The 14,668-nt window shown below is 41.8% G+C and overlaps 1 protein-coding gene across 1 annotated transcript; it reads right to left on the reverse strand.

The window, feature by feature from the left end:
• Positions 1–1,187: 1,187 nt before the first annotated feature.
• ADO (2-aminoethanethiol dioxygenase) lies at positions 1,188–2,160 on the reverse strand. The gene has a single exon (XM_049790622.1). It carries the CDS (start codon positions 2,002–2,004, stop codon positions 1,195–1,197), a length of 810 nt encoding a protein of 269 aa, XP_049646579.1. The 5' UTR covers positions 2,005–2,160; the 3' UTR covers positions 1,188–1,194.
• Between the last annotated feature and the right edge of the window lie 12,508 nt (positions 2,161–14,668).

Here is a 14,668-nt window from a genome sequence, read left to right on the forward strand (position 1 = left end):
CAAGCCCTGAGTGTTTGATTCAGGGAAGCTTGTCACCTTTGACAAGTGCTGGACAAGCACCAATTCCCTGGAAGATGTGAATTACTGTGAGAATTTCAAATCAACAACGTAATCAATACTTCTCTATTTTTACAGGAGAATCCAAGAAGCAAAAAAAGGCATGGAACTCAACAGCTGGATACGGGTGTTTTTACATTCAATCGTTTGGAAGCATATTGATTCAGAATCTCTGAATCTTCTGGTTAAGAACCAGAAAATGATCTATACTGGGATGAAAAAAAGAAAAAAAAAGCCATTCCGAAAATCACATCATTTTGCATTAAGGGTGAATTTGTAGTAACAAAAATTCTGCGTAACTCACGATATATATCTGGAGGTTGGTGGGACGCTGTAAGCGACCATCAATACCTGAGTAACAAGAGTACGTCAGCAGATTCTGCCCAAGTAAGCGAGCTGTGGTCAAGAGGGAGGAAGAAAATAAACTTTGTCCTCTACATGGATAGCTATATTCCAGGGGATGATTTCCTAACTGGAGATTTAAAAAAAAAAAAAGAAGAAAAAAAAGTTACTTTTTAAAACTAGGCAGGACAGCTTGTTCGAAACAGTTTCAGTTTTTGAAATCTAGTTTGTAACCAAGGACTGGAGAAACAATTCATACAACTGGGTCATGCAATAAGTTAAAATGGAAAGAAGGTGTGTGAGAACTTGGCCATCCACATGGGAAATAAAAATTCACTTATATCCAAAGACGGGGAGGTTGGGGAAGGGGGTCATTTAGTGTATTTTTGTGTAGAATGCAGAATAGCAAGAAATCTCTTTCCTTATGGCTTAAGGATGGAAGCACTTGGGCTACTCCCTCCCAACCCCTTTTCCCTGCCTGCCTTGCCTGTCCCCAATCCAAACAAACCCTGGTGGCAGTGACAGAGAGAGAGGGAGAGAGAGACAAGAAAGCCTAGTCCCTGCTGCCAGCGGTGGCACAGTGCATCCCAGGGTCCCCAGGCAGTGAGTGCCAAGAGCCATTTTTTCAGGAGCCCCAATACCTAGCAGGCCTGGGGGTGGGGTGGGACAAGTCGGGGTGGGGCAAAGAGAGAGAGAGAGAGAGAGCCCTTGAGAGAGTCGCAGAGGGTGAAGATCAGATCGCAGGTGGGAACCGGGGAAGAGGGGAGGGTGCAACAACCTGCTGCACCGTCAGCCTCAAGGGGAGACCTTGGGCCCGGGGTAGGGCTCCCCTTCGCACCAGAAGTCCTCAGCCTGGGGCGTCTCCAAGAGCCACACGTCTCGGGGCAGGGAGCCGGAGGAGCCCTGGGGGTCGGCGGGGGCGCCCTGGGGCCGCGCGGCGGCTTCCAGCACTCGGTAGTAGTGGCAGTCCCGGCCTTCGTCGGGGTCGTAGGGCGGGGCCAGGATGTCCAGGAAGGCGGCGGGCCCGTCCACGGCGTCGATCTGGTGCAGGTTGTCCTGCTGCGGGGTGAGCACGCAGGGCCCGCTGGCCGCGGTGTACTCGGCGCGGGAGCGCAGCACGCCGGCCCGCAAGGCCTGGCGCTCCTGGGGCCGCAGCGGGGGCTCGAAGGCCTGCTCGGGCGGCGGGGCCCGGGGCTCCCGGGGCTGCGGGCGGCCCTCGCGATCGCCGTCCAGCACGTCCAGGCAGCTGATGCGCACCGTGCCGTAGAGGACCTTGAGCATGCCGTGCATGCCGGGGTGGTCGTGCAGGGGGATGCGGGCGCCGCTCTTGAGCAGGAACACGCCCAGGCTGAAGCCCGGCGACTCGTGGATGTGCATGTAGGTGACGGGCGGCGACTTCGGGGGCGGCGACGTGGCGGCCAGGCGCGGCGCGATGTTCAGGTCCTCGGCGCGCACCTGGCTCAGCAGGCTCTGCAGCTTGCTCAGGTTCTCGGGGAACCCCTTGGGCCTCGGCCCCGCGCGGCCCCCGCCCCGGAAAGTCAAGCAGGCCTGGCGGGCGACGCGCTGGATCAGGGAGGCCATGTTGTTGTCGGGGTCGCGCGGCATGCTCGGCCGCTCCTCCGCGCCGCCGCCGCCTCCTCCTCCTCCTCCTCCTCCTCCGCTCCCAGCTTTTCCGCGCCCCTTGCGGTGCCCGGCGGCCGCCACCCCGACGTCGCCTCGCTGCAGGGGAGGCTGGCTCCCTCGGAGAGACAAAACGGTCCTTCCGGCCGCCAGCAACCTCCTCCTCCTTCTTCTTCTTCACTGCATTCCCGGGGCTTTGCAACGGCCAGGCGCGCCCGATCGCTCCCTCTGGCTCTCACTGCGCACGCGCGCGCGCCTGTGCGCGTGCGCAGTGGCTCCCAGCGCCCCAGCGCCGCGCCTCGCTCTCAAGGAACCGGCCGCGGAGCGTTCTGGGATTTGTAGTCTCGGCGTGCCGAAGCAGCGCGGTTCTGCCGCAGATTCCCCGCCGTCTCCTGGGAAATAGAATTATCCGTTAAAACTGTGCGTCGTGAACAAAGCGTTTTGAGGAGTCTAATGTGTTTTCTTTCGGGACGGAGGAAGGGTAGAGGGTACGGGGTGTGATGACAGGACTACAACTCCCGGCATGCCTTGAGAACGCACTTCCGTTAAAGTGTGGCCCGCTACGTGCAACCGGGCTACGGGGTTATTGATCTCTTGGCGCCGCTGCAGGGTTCAAGGTCGCTGGCCGCTGCCCTCATGGTTGGGAAAGAGGTCAAGGGAACTTGAGCTACTGGTGGCCGCTGTGCTCGGGGATTAAGAAATGCACTTTCGTTACTTTCAGTTATTTCTAACCATGAATATATATTTATTTGTTTATTTATTTATTTATTCATGAGCATGGAAGCAAACCCCAGTGATCCCCATCTAGGCCTTCCTTGCACACTTCATCCAGGTGTTTGCATCTGGAACACGGACATCGCATTTTATAGAACCTACTAATATTTTTTACTTTTTGCAGGCATTTGGTCACTTCCTGCGGTGACAGGTTCTTTATACTCGGTTTTATTTAAAGCTCCCATGTTCCTGATCAGCCCTCCCAGATTCATTGATACACTACATGGTTGCAAAGCAGCCTGTGGGGAAACTGGTGTGGGAGAGCAGGCGAGTGCTTGACCTGCAGTTTGTCCTGAGTTTTTTTGGATTTAAAAAAGGTTAAAAAAAAAGGGGGGGGGTTTCTTTTTTTCTTTTTCACGAACCGGAGTGGTTCTTTGTCAGTCCTCTTGAATGAAGAAAAATGCATATGTGCCTGTTTTTTATTTTTGTTATTTGTTTGATTTTTTTAATCGGGGTATATATTTTATCTAATGAGCTCTTACTATATGTCAGGCCTATGTAAGTGCATTAGCTAGTGACTATTATTCACTTATACTCTTTAAGAAACAGGCATTTTCTTTTTATTTTGTTTTAGTAATGATTATATAATTTCTATACAACTGCTATTATAAATTTTCTTTCATTTATAGCTCTTCCCTTTTATTATTTTTAATTTTAACTTTCTTTTTTATTATTTTAATTTTATTGAAACCATTGTGATTTACAAAGTCCTTCATAGTTGGGTTTCAGACACAATGAATCAGGGCCAATCACCAGTGGTCACCTTCCCCCACCAAAGTTCCCCAGGTGCATCCCATACCACTCTCTCTTGCCCCCCAAACTGACAATATTAACGGGCCCATTTTAAGTTTAGATTGTTCGAGTTTGGGTCTCTTGATTCCACTGTTGTTGCCTTTGGCTTGGATATTTAGTTTTTTCCCTTTTTAACACTATCCGTGCACCGAAGACCACGTGGCCCCCATACTTTCATATTTCTGTTTCTCCTCCATTCAGAAGAAACATTTTCTTTTTCCCAATTTGAACATATGGGAATTAAGTTGCACAGGGATAGTATGAAACCAGTGGATAAGGCCTAAGCAGCAGAGAAGACATAAATATGCAGGGTTTTTTGTTATTGTTTTGGTTTGCTTTTGGGCCACACCCAGCAACACTTGGGGATTACTCCTGGCTCTGTGCTCAGGAATCACTGCTGGCAGGTTCAGGAGACCATATGGCATTCCAGGGATCACATCTGGGTCTGCTGTGTGTACGGCAAATACCTTCCCCTCTGTGCTATCACTCTGGCCCCTAAAAAAGGGTATACAGTTTTACCCAAAATATCCGTTTGTATTGTTAAAAGTACCAATTAGGGAGAGAGGAGATTGTGTTTCCAGTCTTCTTACAAGAAGAAAGTAGTAATCCTTTAGGTAAATCCTATCTTTTAAACCCTCCATTTATGCTTTTGTAGAATGCTGAATTTAGGACAACAGTTCTTTCTGAAATGCAGTTATTCATGAAATGTTCCTGGAAAGCTTTATATAGATTTGGGGTCACACTGGTGTGAAACCTACAACTTTTACTTTATTAGTGATGGAAGTGGGGGCTGGCATAATCACCAGTGATCAGAGTTTGCATAAAATCATGGCTTTATGCTCAGGGATCATTCCTGGTGGTGCTCAGGAATATGCAGTTCCAGATACTGGCTCAGGTTCTGCTACATGCAGGGCAAGTGCCTTACTTCCTGTACTGTCTCTCTGGTACTAGAACTTTCATTTTTAACATGCTCCACCATGATTTTTTTTTATTAACCTAATTCGAGAGCCACTGCTCCAGCTACATGTAAGTAGTAAACGAATCTTAAATATTTGATGATTTTTTTTTCTGTTTTAGAAAAATGTTGGGGATGTAGCTCAACAGTAGAGCATTTGCTTTGCATATGTGAGGTTCTGGGCTCCTTTCTGGTCACACAACGTACAAGTATAACCCATAGGAAAGGTCTCTGAGACATTTTTATTGGTTGCCTTCCAGTGGTCCTCAAAATTTTTTTTATTGATTTTTGGGTCACACCCGGCAGCGCTCAGGAGTTACTCCTGGCTCTATGCTCAGAAATCGGCCCTGACAGGCACGGGGACCATATGGAATGCCGGGATTTGAACCACCGTCCTTACCTCCATGTTATCTCTCTGGCCCCAAAATTTTAAACAGGGGCCAGTTCAGTGTCCCTCGGGCCATTGGAGGGCCGGGCTGTAGTAAAAACAAAAACTATGAACAAATGCCTATGCATACTGCATATATCGTATTTTGAAGTGAAGAAACAAAATGGGAAAAATTACAATATGTGGCCTGCGGGCAGTAGTATGAAGACCACTAGTTAGACATTTAAATATGTTGTAAAGTTCAGGATGTAAAGAAACCTCAGTCTTTTTTTTATAGTGAGGTGTATTTTAATTAAGAGAAAAATCCAAACCATGGATGTTACTCAAATGGTAGTAGCAGCCTTGCATGTGTAAGACTGAGGGCTTATCCTAAACTTTTCAAGCTTAACTCCTGAGCACAACCAAGACCAAACAAACAAACAAACAAAAACTCTTAAAAAAATCTAAATTTTTCTTTTCTCTTTCTTTCTTTCTTTCTTTCTTTCTTTCTTTCTTTCTTTCTTTCTTTCTTTCTTTCTTTCTTTCTTTCTTTCTTTCTTTCTTTCTTTCTTTCTTTCTTTCTTTCTTTCTTTCTTTCTTTCTTTCTTTCTTTCTCTCCTTCCTCCCTCCCTCCCTCCCTCCCTCCCTCCCTCCCTTCCTCCCTTTCTCTCTCTCTTTCTCTCTCTCTTTCTTTCTTTCTTTCTTTCTTTCTTTCTTTCTTTCTTTCTTTCTTTCTTTCTTTCTTTCTTTCTTTCTTTCTTTCTTTCTTTCTTTCTTTCTTTCTTTCTTTCTTTCTCTCTCTCTCTCTCTCTCTCTCTCTCTCTCTCTCTCCTCCCTCCCTCCCTCCCTCCCTCCCCTCCCTCCCCTCCCTCCCTCCCTCCCTCCCTCCCTCCCTCCCTCCCTCCCTCCCTTCCTTCCTTCCTTCCTTCCTTCCTTCCTTCCTTCCTTCCTTCCTTCCTTCCTTCCTTCCTTCCTTTCTTTTACTCCTGGCTATGTGCTCAGAAATCGCTTCTGACTTGGGGGACCATATGGAACAACTGAAGATCAAATCATGGTCTGTCCTAGGTTAGCATGTGGAAGGCAAACGCCCTACCACTTGTGCCACTGCTTCGGCTCCTAAATTTTTATTTCTTTGCTTTTCTCCAATTAAGGTTCAGAAGTTATTGAAAGATATAGACTCATAAAACAGATTTTAGTGACATACCAGATGTTTTTGATCTCCAAATATGTAATATCTCAACAGTAGTCTGTCCTTATATAACTGAATCTCATCTGCAAAGTTGGTTAATATGAAACAGGTGTAAGTTACTGGTGCCATAGAACCTGGTAGCTGTCCCTTACTAGTAAGTAATGATTATGGTTTTTATAATGGCTAAAGACTCATAAAGTATCTGAATGACATTTAAAAGTTTTTGAGATAGAATTTGACTTGTCTTGGAAGTCATTTTCAAGAAAAAAATAAAAGATTATTGGTTAAATGACTCTGGTAATATCTATCCCTCTTATTTTATTTATTTATTTATTTATTTATTTATTTATTTATTTATTTATTTTACTTTTCTTTTTTGTTTTTTGGGCCACACCTGGCGGTGCTCAGGGGTTACTCCTGGCTGTCTGCTCAGAAATAGCTCCTGGCAGGCACGGGGGACCATATGGGACACCGGGATTCGAACCAACCATCTTAGGTCCTGGATCGGCTGCTTGCAAGGCAAACACCGCTGTGCTATCTCTCCGGGCCCTATCCCTCTTATTTTTACTGTTCATTGTTCCAAGTTCAACTTTTCTAAAGTTTGCCTATCAAAGTCATCTCAGGTTATTGGTTAAAAGGAAGATTCTCAGATCATGTGACAACATGCTCCATCTGAATAATTTGAACATTAAATATGTTTTATAAAGGGAATGCTCAAGAAGAGTATGGGGACATAAACAGAAATACTTGTCAACCAACTAGAGGTATTCAGCCAGTGAGGTGGTGCTGTTGTTGTTGCTGAGGGCCACCAGGGCCAACTGTAGTGGTGCTTATGGCAGGAACTCCAGAGCTTTATCTATTGTGTCAGATGGAGGTATGCTGCATTGGGGTTCAAATTCAGGGAGCTGAGTATGCAACACTGAGACACTGTCCTATCCTTGTACATTAAAGTTTTTGGGACAAACTAAGGGGCATGTGGTACTTTCCCAGACTACAAAATGATTTGACCTCTATAATTTCTTTTAGAAATTTCTTTTCCAGAGTTACATTGATGGATAGAATCTAAGAACTTTTACAGCTGGGATGGTATTTGTCTTACATGCAGTCAACTGAGGTTCAATCCCTATACCCTATCTGGTCCCCCCAAGCCCAATAAGAATGATCCTTGAATGCAGAACCAGGCGCCTCTAGGTGTGGTGTATACTGTAGTTGTTTTATTTATTTTTTAACACAAGCAGCAAGATTTTCTTTCCCCGGTAGTTTTTACTCTCTTATTGATCTTTCATGTTAGCAAGCACATGGTAAGTAAATTGCTTAAAGAACTTCCTACTTTCATATAAATGTGCTAGCCTATTTGAAATATTCTAAGTTTACATTGTGGCTTTCCTTTCAGTTTAAAAATAAACTAGCATATATTTCTCATCTATTTGCATGATAAATGTCAAGTTGTAATAAATACTTTTGAAATGTAAAGGTCTTGTTCTAGGCATGTGGGTTTGCCACTAACTTACTGTGGGTTATTGACTAAATTACTTCACTAAATCCTGCTTTCTTCATTTCTAGGAGATGTTTTCTAAGATCTCTTCCAATGTCATTAGCTCAACAAAGAGGATAGAAACAATTACATAAACAAAAACTAAATGTGTTTTTTTTTTCATTTTTTATATCTAAAATTATTATTCCATGCCCTGTTAGCTCTGTCCATCTTCACTAAGGTGTATAAGTAACTTGTTTAACTTTGTACATAAAAGTAAATCACTTATATAATTATAAAATTTTAAATTATATAATAAATTATATAGCATTAAATGATATAATAATTATATATCATTAAATTACTTAAGTGTAATGACTTTTGGCTAACTGTTCTAGGTCCAGGAATTTTTAGTCTTCAGATTAGATTTTAGGTGTGCACACCATTCCAATAAATTGCAGAGGTTGTATTAAATTTTCAGCATAGTTGCATAGTTATTATTAAATCATAATTATTAAATCATAGTTTCCTAACTACATACATGTAGAATTGGAATGGAGAACTTTGTTTCATTTCTTTTTTACTTTGGCAGTGTCATATTTCAGGCAATAGGACCAAGGAAGAAAGAAATGAAAATTTAGGTCCATGAGAGGGAGATTGAGGGGGCTATAAATGATATGAAATTCTCACAATTCATTAATGGAGAGCAGTTTTTGCTCCTTCTGAAGCCCTGCCTGCCTGAAGGTCAGGTATTACTACCACTTCAGGGGGCATAAGGTTTTAATATATGCCCCCTCCTACTTCCTCCCTTTTCCTGCCCCATATCGATAGATACACAAAGCTGATTTGATATTTAAGAGATTTTCCTCTTTTTCTTTAAGTAGTACAATTATTATGAGACCCAAAATAGTTCTGAACTGTAAATTAAATCCAAACACCCTTTACCTCTCTTAATTAACTTTTTCCCCCCTCCAAATCTCATGCTTCTTGTTTTTCTTTCCTTTTTTCCCCTCTAAGAAGACATCAGCTATCTCCACCTCCTCCGCTTCCCCATCTGTCCTTTTCCTCTTGGCTGAAAGAGAGATTTTTTTTACTTTATATTTATTTTAATTAATGGATTTGAATCACAAGTGGTGAAACAGTTGATGTTCATCTTCAAGAGGCAGTGAAAGGGAAAATCATCGTCTTTAACTTGGCAGAAAAGAACTGTATGTTCATTGCTGGTGTCTGCCTGAAAAATGGCTGCCAAAGGGGAAGGGGGAAAGTTCTAAAGTTCTGTGTCCTTGTCTGGAGCATACATTAGCATGAGAGGACTCAAAAGGGGGAGAACTTCAGAATGCATTTGTACATCTTGGGAAATGACTTCCTTAAGGAATGCTTAGTAAACACTCTTGATGACTAATACTTCATTAGTTTAGGACCACATTCTGGCACAGATTATCCAAATGCAACTGAATTATTTGGACCCTGATTAAAGTCCACCCCAAATACCTTTCTTTACCTTTCTTTGGACAAGGAAAACCATTTTGTTGAAATGCTTCTTAAGTTTTTACCTGAGAATACACCTTCAGGGCATTTGAGTGGCAAAGAAATAGGACTATATTACATATGTTCATCAATGGAGTAAGGCGCTACCAATGAAAGTTTTCTGATAAAAACAGAAGTTCGAGTAATAGGAGAGTGGGTAGGGCTTTTGCCTTGTATTTGGTGAACCCAGATTTGATCCTGGGCATCCTAGCTCTGCCAGGACTAGCCAATGAGTATTGCTGAGTGTGCCCCCCACCAAAAAAGAAAGTCCGATAAAAACAGATTCTGATTCCTCTAAAACTCAAGCCTCTGTTACAGAATTATAGAGGAAGTAGAAGATAGAATGGAACAATTTGAAAAGGAAACAACAGAATCATGAATAAATAAAAGAAAGAATGACTGATATCAGTTCTACCTAGCCCTGGTTCTAGCAACCACTGGTTGATTAGACCAGTCATTTTATTTCTTGGAACCTCTGATCTCTTATTTATAAAGTGAAAAGTTTAGTTTAGATGACCGGGCACTTTCCTCCTAGCTTAAAAAAAAAATCTTGAATTAAAAAATTATATGAAATTAAGTAATAGAACTGTGTACTGCGAAATACTGCAGAGCATTACAAAAGGCACTTTCAAATGTATTTTTTAAGAAAAACATGAAGAGAACTCTTCATTAAATGCATACAATATTTTATTTCTCTTTTTTTGTGTGTTGTCTTTAGTAAAGCAGATTATGTTGACATTTGCTGAAGCTTCCATAGTATTTTTTGAAGGAACAGCTTTCCTTTTATATAATGAGCATTATAAAGTATGCCACAAAGCACCATGTATTACTATTGGGAAAAGCAAAACATGCCTTGAGTTAACTACATATTTCACCAGGACATGCTGAGGTAATTGACAACCAACATCCCAGCATGAAGAAATTCCTGTAAAGCAGCAGAGCTTTAGTTTAATTAGATAATTAGCCCTGGTCAGCCGATGAATGTGCAAGCAATTAGCAATTAATTTGGGCTGTGAAAACCTATTTTTCCTATTTTGTGTTCCTTTGCCTTTATTAACAACTCTAACTACTGAACAATTTATATCTCCATACTAACAATCAACTCTATTATCATCAAATTCTTTGCAAGCAATAAAGCAATGAGACCTGACATTGGTCGCACAACATTAAGTGATTATGTTAAGTAATGCCACTTATTTGCCTAGCCGTCCCGCTGCTATATTATGTCAAACAAATAAGGCTTTTAAAAGGCAGTACACACGCTTTGATTCTGATAATTGCTTTATTTGTCAATCCCAAGCAACTAGCAAGAGATGTACCCCCCCCCCATTTGTAGTTCTTAATGGCTTTCAGCAGACTTGATAGAATTCCACAAATGTAACCAATGCAAACAAGACCCTCAATGAAGAGCCATGTTGTGTGTGTCTTGAATGAAGATTTATAGGTTTGGAAGGGCTTGAGATAAATTTCAAGAAGTGAAAGTCCTTACTTGGGCCATTATTTTCCCTATGTGAGGACAATTTTCAGTCTTCTGATGACAGAAGGAACCATTATAAATTTTCCTCACATCCTTTCTCTACAAGGTTTTCCCATCCATCTGTCTTGGGGTTGGGGTGGCGGGGTGGAAATAGTGTAAGAGAAAAGGAAGATGGTAAAGAAGAGATCTTTAAGACATGGAATGGCAGAGGTCATGTTCTTACACATGTGACCAAGTGTTATGGTCATGATGATATCTGAGTTACTCTTGTTCAGGGCATGTAAACTAAAATGCTAAAAAAAAATTTAAGTGTGCTAAAATACCAGAAGTGGGTTTTGAAAGCTTAAGATTTTTTAAGTTTCTGTGAACTGATTATTTATCTATAAAGATACCACTTTTAATATTAGAAACCAAACTGATTACACTAGAATTATAGTCTCTTAGTATACAGAATATTCTTAAAATTATATTCTACTTACAATAAGATTGGGAGTTAAATCCACTGGTGGGAAATCAGCCGATTAAGAGTAGTTTAGGAATTAATTGAATAATATATTGCTTACTATTTAAGCCGAATTAAAAGATGTATAAACAGAATTTTTCTTTTGAGTGGAATATGTACACTATTTCTTATCTTGAGACATCCCATCTGGCTGGTCTTGGAAATATTTTTTCTTCTTTTCCTCAGCAATAACTAGCAATTAGAGTTTTAGAAATGCCAATTTTAATCAAAACTCTCATTTCCAAAATAGAAAAACTTACATGAACTATATAAAGCCTCTTCATTTTATTCAATTGACTGTTTTCAAGAAATGATTTAATTCAGAGCCAGAATTAAAGTGCTTCAGAAATGTTAAGGAAATAGAGCAAAGCCTCGGAAATTATGGCCATTTTTGCTCTTAACTTTGGCACGATCATTTCTTTGGCATTGGCATTTATTGTTCCAATATCAGCATTATCTCTGTTCATACAAAGCACTGTTTCTCAACACTGGTGCCATTCAGTGGACTGTCTGATTCTTTAATGTAGGGGACTGTCCTATGCATTGTGGGATGTTGCTTAACATGCTATTGGCACCTCCCATGGCATAAGGCCCTGGTTTTCCTTTTCTTGTCCTAACATGCAGCTGCCTGGTAGTTTGAGAACTTAAAATTGGAAAGACTTACCTGGATCTTCTAATGATCTTCTAATGAAATTCAGATTCTCCCTTAAGTTAGCTGTTCAGGTTGATTCTTAAGTAAAGCAAACCTAAAATGTAATTGGTCCATTAAAATGAACATTCTAAAACATGAGCTATGTGGAAATCTGATGACTAAAGGTGGTTCTCCAATATTTTCATAATAAATACGTTAGTAACACCCCAAACTGAGCTATAATGTTTATATGATTTTAGTTATTCAGGCTGGATTTTTTGCATGGTTGCTTTTTCCTATTGAATCAGTATATGGCATTGAGGCCATGAACAGACCTCAAAGCACATGTTCTGTTTATGTGTCTTATTTTCCATCCACTTCCTCTTGCCTCTTTGTTTTCCTGAATTCTTCCTGAAATGAGGTAACCAGGATACATCAGATTATCATTGGGTTTATACAACAAACATCTATTTTTTACGGATCCCTGCACACAGATTATACATATATCAATCTTTATGTAATGTTCAAAACTCCTTGACCAGTTGCTGTTCTTATAGTATCTAGTGCTTAATCCAAAATTCAACTGACTATCAAAGTAAAATAAAATGAAATAAAATGTTTATTTCGTAAGTTCTTATTTGCAGTCTGTATAGTTTAACAATGCATTGATATCCCTCAGGTTTATTTTTTTCTTACAGTTCTCTGCCTCAAAGATGGTTAAAGGATTATATGTTTCCTTTTTAGTTTTAACTTACATGTATTATATAAGCAGTTACCATAATAGCTGATGAATAAGTTTTACAGTGCTTCTATCTGGTGCAATTTTTCTAATATAGCATATTTTGGGGGTGCGTGGGCACCTCTGGCATGCCCAGGGCTTACTTCCGTTTCTGTACCCAGGGATTACACCAAGTGAAGCTTGGGAGATCTACAGGGTGCCTCGGACCAAACCCGGAGGGGCATCTCACCCACTGAACTATCTCTCCGGCTCCTAATCTAGAAGTTCGTTTCAATCTTCTCTCTGATTTTCCCACAAGTTACGATTGCTGCATTATTTCTTTATTTTTTTATTTATTTTGGTTTTTGGGCCACACCCGGTGATGCTCAGGGGTTATTCCTGGCTATGCACTTCAGAAGTCGCTCCTAGCTTGGGGAACCATATGGGATGCCGGGTGATCGAACTGCCGTCCTAGGCTAGCCTAGTGCTGGCAAGGCACACCTTACTACTCCATGCCACTGCTCTGTCCCTCCCCCCTTTTGATTTTTGGTCCACACCCAGTGACACTCAGGGGTTACTCCTGGATATGTGCCCAGAAGTCTTTCCTGGCTTGGGAGACCAAATGGGATGCCAGAGGATCGAACTGCAGTCCATCCTAGGTTAGCCACATGCATCCTAGGTTAGCTGCTGCGCCACCACTCAGGCCCCTACATCGTTCTTTTATTATTATTATTATTATTATTATTATTATTATTATTATTATTATCCATGTAATAACAATTAATGGTGCTGGTGGCCATATAAATATTCACATTAGCCCTTTTTTTTATTAAAGTATAGGAATCTGTTGGATAGAGTGATAGTACAGCTGGTAGGTTATTTGTCTTGGACATGTAGACCCCACCCAGTCAATCCCCAGCACCTCTCAGATGGCTCCCAAGTCCACCACAAATGATCCTGGAGTATCACCAGGTATGGCCCCAAACCAAAAATAACATAAAGGACTTTGTAAAATGATGCTAGTCTTGTTTTCAACTATTGAGTTTTCTTATTTTCATAAAATTTACTCTTGCTTTAATTAGGCACTTTATTAAAGGTGGTTAAAGATGGCCATCAAAGCTATAATGGCCGAAGTGGAAGAGGCCCTTGAGTTCAGGCCAATTGTGGACTGTAAGCCATTTCCTCACAGCCGGGAAAAGCCGAGAAAAGATGACGTGGATGTCTCCATTTCTTAAAGATACAGATTAAATCCAAGTATGATTGATTATTTTAATACAAGAAGAAGCCAAGATGACACCATGAATCTCCTAACAAATGTCAGTGACCAGAGAGCTTAGTACTTCTGTACTTTTCTGAAGCAGGGTGTGCTTGTTCTGGAATTCACTGAGCAGAGATGGTAATTGGGGAATGTTCTGGGGAAGCGAGGACAGCTCTGCAGAGGAGGAAAGAAAATCTGGTGCAAAGATGCTACTTTAATGTGTAATTTTTCTCAAGTGGTGATAGATTTTGGACTAAATAGAATAGAGAGAATTGGGGGCCGGGAAGGCGGCGCTAGAGGTAAGGTAAGCCTTGCAAGTGCTAGCATAGGACGGACCATGGTTTGATCCCCCGACTTCCCACATGGTCCCTCCCAAGCCAGGAGCAATTTCTGAGCACATAGGCCAGGAGTAACCCCTGAGCGTCAAAAGGGTGTGACCAAAAAAAAAAAAAAAGAATAGATAGAATTGTTTTCCCCTTTCTTTTTGTATTGCAGGAAAGATGAGGAGAGAGATAAAGCATCCTATGTTAGATTTCTGAGCATCAGGTATAAAACACGGAAGTGAACTATCGAAGAAATAAGCCAATCTGAGAATTTATGAGAATTTGTGATTAGTCATAGAACTTCACTTCTCTCTGTCTCTTTCTCCCTTTCTCTCTTTCACACACACACACACACACACACACACACACACACACACACACACACACACACACACACACACACACACACACACACACACACACACACACCTTGAGAAGGAAGGGTAAGCGAAAGCCTGGCTGCAGACTTTAAGAAGAAACCACCCAGAATGAGCTTTCCCACAGGTCAGATGAGGAGACTGCAGCTTCCCTGTGCCTTTTGCAGTCCTTTGGGGGCCCAGAGGGAACCGATGAGGTCATGTTGTCCAGGAAAGCTGCACTTGGGTGACCCACCCTAGACACCGGGCGAACAGAACTCAACTAAGACAACTTTGATTTCTCAG

Source organism: Suncus etruscus, chromosome 17, assembly GCF_024139225.1.
Source record: "Suncus etruscus isolate mSunEtr1 chromosome 17, mSunEtr1.pri.cur, whole genome shotgun sequence".
NCBI lineage: Eukaryota > Metazoa > Chordata > Mammalia > Eulipotyphla > Soricidae > Suncus > Suncus etruscus.

Bases quoted from the DNA above. Each gene is read 5' to 3' on its own strand.
- ADO (XM_049790622.1), bottom strand. From the start codon at position 2,004: ATGCCGCGCGACCCCGACAACAACATGGCCTCCCTGATCCAGCGCGTC.